This window comes from Corylus avellana, chromosome ca8, assembly GCF_901000735.1.
Source record: "Corylus avellana chromosome ca8, CavTom2PMs-1.0".
Taxonomy (NCBI): Eukaryota; Viridiplantae; Streptophyta; class Magnoliopsida; order Fagales; family Betulaceae; genus Corylus; species Corylus avellana.
The window spans coordinates 8303322-8309467 of NC_081548.1; the positions used below are offsets into that span (position 1 = coordinate 8303322).

Sequence of the window (6146 nt, forward strand, 5' to 3'; positions counted from 1 at the left end):
TGTTGAAATAATGATTATGAGGGAATATAAGCGAAAACAATATAGAAAATAAATACAAAGAACTTACGGGTGGTTCGGTGTTAGACACCTACGTTCACTACTCGGAATACCCCTAAGGGCTACATTGTGCTCATTAACTTAATTTGTCTACAATACAAAGGTCCCTATTTATAGGGTAATGTCTAAATATAAGTTCGGTAATCAAATCCCCTTGATTTGATTACAATCCCAATATATGATTACAATTAACTCATAAATAAAGAATATTTCGATATCAGCATAATTATGGAATATATGGAAAATATAATATATTTTCCATATATTCTAACATCTCCCCTCAAACTCAAGGTGGAATATTCTGGAACCTTGAGTTTGAAATCTGAAACAATGATGACAGCGGTGGTGGAGGCAGGGAACGGGCCGTAGATAATGACGACTACCGGAAGAGATAGAGGCTGGCGGGCGGCTAGCGACTGCTGCAGATGGCTGGTGAATGCAGATTCAAAAGGCCTGACAACGGGCCAAACTCCAAAATGGGCCGACAACGGGCCAGGGCTGACAATGAGCCAAACTTCAAAAGGGCCCGACAACGGGCTAGGGCTGACAACGAGCCAAAAAATAAAAGGGGCCGACAACGGGCCAAGGCTGACAACGAGCCAAAAATAAAAAAGGGCCGACAACGGGCTAGGACTGACAATGAGCCAAAATTAAAAAAGGGGCCGACTACTGGCCAGGGCTGACTATGAGCCAAAAATAAAAAGGGCCGACTTGGGCCAAAAATAAAAAGAAAATGAGCCCACTTGGACGGTTATCAGATCGGCGCACCAAATCTGACCGGCGCGTGGGGCGCGTGATGTGTCCACTTGGACAGCTTCTTCTTCCTTCCCCTTTTTTTTATTTTTTTATTTTTTATTTTTTTTATTTTTTCACTTGGCTGACACCATCTCTTTTCTCCCTTTTCTTTTCTTTCTTTTCTCTCTCCTCACTCCACGCCACATGCAGGCTTGCAGCACCTTTCTTTTTTTTTTTTTTTTCACCAGTTTCTCCACGCCTGTCCCCTTCTTTCTTCCTCTTTCTCAGCATGCCGGAGGAAGATGATCTGGTCGTCTCCGGCGATGACTTATCGTGCAACTGTTTCCCTTCTCTACATGCGTGAGAGTGGTTTTTTTTTTTTTTTTTTTTTTCAAGAAACAAAACAATAGATTGAAGAAAAATATATAATTCACAGGACCATTAGATCGACTAGCGTAAGCTAATAGCTCTGATACCATGTTGAAATAATGATTATGGGGGAATATAAGCGGAAACAATATAGAAAATAAACACAAAGAACTTACGGGTGGTTCTGTGTTAGACACCTACGTCCACCACTCGGAATACCCCTAAGGGCTACATTGTGCTCATTAACTTTATTTGTCTACAATACAAAGGTCCCTATTTATAGGGTAATGTCTAAATACAAGTTTGGTAATCAAATCCCCTTGATTTGATTACAATCTCAATATATGATTACAATTAACCCATAAATAGAGAATATTTCAATATCAGCATAATTATGGAATATATGAAAAATATAATATATTTTCCATATATTCTAACACGTACTAAGAGTATTTCCAGCAGACTCCCTATAAGGGAGTCTGTTCCCTAAGTTTAGGGTATATGTTCAAAAAATCGCAAAAAATATTCTACAGCAGACTCCCTAAATGAACCATAAACATTATGATTGGTATAGTGGAACCCAATGTTTTGGGTTCCACTATTGCAATCTTTATGGTTATTAAAATATAAAAGTGATTATTAAAATTTATAAAAGTAATAAGAAAGCCTTTTAAAAGGAAAATTCTTTATTATTACCTATATTAACACGCCACATTTTTAATAAGTAGCATTTTTCACACGTTTCAATATTTAAAAACCGTATAAATTGCATAATTTTAAATTTTAAATTTTTAAAGAAATCGTATGGACTACTGATCAATTGTCTGTGCTCTTGCATGAGAATGAGAGAGAGGGAGATAGAGATTGCAGATAGAAGATAAGAGTTGCTCCAGCATAATAAAAGATAAGACGTCAACGAACACAAAATGTTACAAACACATGCAAACGAGTTTTTATTGAATCGGATCATCAATTTATTGAAGATAAAAGAGTAGAGTTGAATCTCCTTAAAAATCTTTGACATTCCCATGAGGATTTTCCTCAAACCTTTGAATCCTGAAGTGTTTTAGCTCCACCCCTTTTGCCTCCCCAGTAAGCACAAGGTCAGCCAGTATCCTCCCCACCACGGGACCCATCTTGAATCCATGCCCCGAAAACCCACCTCCCATCACAACATCCTTCCCAAACTCCCCGCCCAAGAAATCAATCACAAAATCCTCATCAGGTGTCATCGAATACATGCACAATTGAGTGGCTACCGGCGCCCCAGAATCAACCAACCCTGACATTCTTTCCTCAACCGTTTCTTTCAAACTCCCCAACCCCATTCCCGGCCCCCATGGCCTCTTGTCCTCATCACACGGATACCCGCCATGCACCGCCACCTTGATCAACCCCGGATACTCCAACGACGGTATCCCGTATATACATGGCTCCCCATAGCATACAAACGTTGGAAAATCCCCTCCGATTGCATACTTCTCTTCATTCCCTTCCTTAATCCTCCAATAACACACTGTCGTCTCCAGCGGTTGTATAGGCAGCTCAACCCCACTCACCCTTTTAACCAACTTTCTCGTCCAAGCTCCGACCGTCACCACGCATTTTTTACCCCAAAACTTTTCCCCATTGCCGGTGTAAACCCACACTCCCCCTTTGACGCCATCGTCTTTTTTAATATCTTTCACTTCTGTGCCATCCCTTAGAACAGTACCCCTTTGAAACGCTAGCGCTTGGAACATGGACACTGCCTTTGTGGGCTTTATCACCCCGCCGTACTCGGTAAATACAGCAATCCAATTCTCCGGGATATCGAATCTCCCGGAAAACTTGTTTGCCACTTGCCGGCGGTCGAGAACTTCATGCGAGACGGAGTATTTGTGGCAAGTTTGTATGATGCCACGTATATTCTTGTCGTGGGAGTCCCCCATGTCGAGATGTCCGGCCTTGAAGTAGACCTTGTACCCGATTTGGGACTCGGCCTCCTCCCAAAGCTTGTATGACTCGATCACCATCGGAAAGTAGTATTCCTCCGGATAGGTTGCACGTATGACGCGGGACTCGCCGTGGGATGAGCCCCGGTGGTGCAAGAAATCGAATTGCTCAAGTAGGAGGGTTTTTTGGCCCCTTTTCGCCAGTTGGTAGGCGGTGGAGCTGCCCATGATGCCTGCACCCACCACAATCACGTCAAATTCTTCGCCGGAAAGAGCCATCTCTCTCTTTCTCTTCTCTCTATCTCTCTTGGGAACAAAGGATAGAATATCTTTGAGGGGACTTTCTGTTTGGGTTCACGTGGCTAAGCATCATCAATTTATGCATTTAGAAAAACAAAATAATAATAATTCATTTTTCTACGTTTGTCTTCTCTCTCACTCGGCTAGCTAATCACATGATCACTACCATTGGTTGCTATTTTTAATTTAATAATTCCATTATTTTGATATTTTCTATGATTTTCATTATTTGTCATCTATTACTTGTCTTGATTCTTTTGCTTTCAGTCGCCATCCGTTCCTTGTAAGCAACATTATCATACTAATAGATCCATGGATTTATGTTGCATACCAATTATTGGGAAAAAAAAAATTATGGTAAATATTCAACTTATTTAACAAAACATAGGTTAGATTTAATAGAAAATTTTAACAGAGCGGTTAAATTTGTCAAAGATGTATTGCGCAGGGGCTAAATTATTCAAATTGAAAATATAGGGACTAAATTGCACACTTACATCAAAATCCAAGGGTGATATTTATATCATTTACATCAAAGTCCAAAGGTTATATAGATCTTTCAAATTAAAGTAATGCTACTCTTCACACTAGTTGACGTTAGGTATTTTAAGCAGCTGACAAAAGAAGTCACTTAAACTATGCCAACGAGGCAACGACGTTAGACAATATAAAATAGATGTGAATAATAACATTACTCTTGAAATTAAGTTATACTTCTTAACTTTAAAAACAGATGGACAAATAGTTTTTGAAGTGAGTTGTTACATCCCTTGTGTACATATCAATGGAGTTTTTTTTTTTTCCCTCATAAAAATAGAGCATGTTGCGCTGTTGGAATAAGTGGCTCATATTCTACTACTGGCACATTGGGTGTAATTAGTTTATGTGGGCTTGGAGACAAATAAGTTGTGGGGGGTATTTTAGGGTTTTTCAAAATACTTATAATTATGGTTTTCTTATAAATATGTTATGTTGTAACCCTAAATCATTGAATAAAAAAATATAGCTGCTCTCTCTTGTAGACGTATACACATTGCCGAACACATAAATATGTGTCTTGAATCTTTCTTGATCTCTCTTTTCGAATTCCATATTATCCCTCATTGTTATGCACGGTAACAACATGCGCTAACAAAACAATATCACAAATATAGTAAGAATTTCTCCAATCCAAATTTGGTCTATAATTTATTGAACCGTCGCTTTGGCTAACTTGCGGGTAGTAGAGTTTGCCTCCCTTCTAACATAAACAATATGCCAATCAAGCATCTTATAAATTTCGATTCGCAACATTAACTATTTGAAACTCATTTTGTCAAATAATTTTTTATTTTTAAGAGTTAGTAAAAGAATCTTATCGGCCAAATTAATTAAGACCGTTTGTTTTTCACCAACTTTCTTATAATATATGTTAAAAGAGTTAAATTAATTTTGTGTCCCATTTTTCAAATGTTTGAAGGAAGAGAACAAATTGTTATAGTGCGCCAGCTCGGCAAAGAAAAAACGAAATATTTTCTTTGTCGTGCAATGAGCACTTGCTCTCATTGAAGCCCAATTGAGAGTGATGAGATAGATTAGTTTTTGGAACATGCGTGCTTCGGTCACCATCCATTGCCTCATGCTTCAACCATTTTAACACAATGAAATGAAAGGACTAATCCTATAAGTCATTTTCAAGTCATTTTTGCATTAGTATTTTTAATTGACTTGACTTTTATAGTAATAGGCCACGCAGATTCAATGGTAGAGAAAACAAACTTGATCACTAAGTCTTAGCTATAGTATCGTGACATGAGTGCTGCAAAGCATGAGCATTAAGGTCGAAAGAATCTTAAAAAAAAAAAAAACAAAAACAAAACAAAAAGAAGCAGGAAAAACTTTAGAATGGGTTTCCAAGAGGTAGCTCAATCAGCTTGGGATCATGACTTATGAAGCGAAAGTCACTAGTTTAAATCTTTCTTCTCCTCTTATACAGACATGTCCCCCCCCCCCCCAAAAAAAAAATTAAAAAAAATAGCATTAGAACGAAATCACCAAATGGCTCACCAACTCTCTTTTGCCCTTTGTCCACCATTTTCTTTAGTGTTTAAGCTTATAAGATGGTAAGTTTGGAAATGATTCAGGGAAATTCTGATAGGGTTGTAATTTTCTCTATTTTAACATTAAGAATTTATTTATTTGGACAGAAAATAGAAAAATATTTTCTGTTGAAACTATTTTTTAGCGTTTGGCATGTATGAAAAATTGTTAATATATATTTTTTAATATTTTATACAATCATATTAACCTATAAAAATCATTTTTTATTCACAACATAAAAAATATTAATATAAAGTATATATTTAAAAAAAAATTAGGGTAAGTTTATAATAAATCATTAGGTCAATGCGTGAAAATTAATAATGCTCCCAATTTTATTTTATTTTTTGCTTTTAACTCGTTAAGTTTATCGAAAAAGTGTTATAAACCCTCCCGTTACATTTTCTTCTAACTTTATAATGTCCGTCAATCCAACCCAATACGCACCGTTTTGCCTGGACAATAAAAAAATAGATTCTTATGCTTTTGTTGACATAATCGCAAAGCTGACAGGAGGAAAAATGATGGCCTTCCGTTTTGATGAATATACAATGACTTACTTTGGCCATGAACTGGAGGAATAAATTTCAAGTTCCAAGGAAATAAAAACAAGAAGCTCAAAATTTGTGTATATTTGATTCTTTTGGCCTCCTTCTTCTGGGATATATATAT

At 37.2% G+C, this 6146-nt stretch overlaps 1 protein-coding gene and 1 pseudogene across 1 annotated transcript; both read right to left on the reverse strand.

Moving 5' to 3' along the window:
* The window catches only part of LOC132190832 (UDP-glycosyltransferase 90A1-like), a 54300-nt pseudogene that overhangs the window by 34851 nt on the left and 13303 nt on the right, over nt 1–6146 (reverse strand).
* LOC132190516 (probable sarcosine oxidase) lies at nt 2055–3430 on the reverse strand. The gene has a single exon (XM_059605528.1). It carries the CDS (start codon nt 3372–3374, stop codon nt 2169–2171), a length of 1206 nt encoding a protein of 401 aa, XP_059461511.1. The 5' UTR covers nt 3375–3430; the 3' UTR covers nt 2055–2168.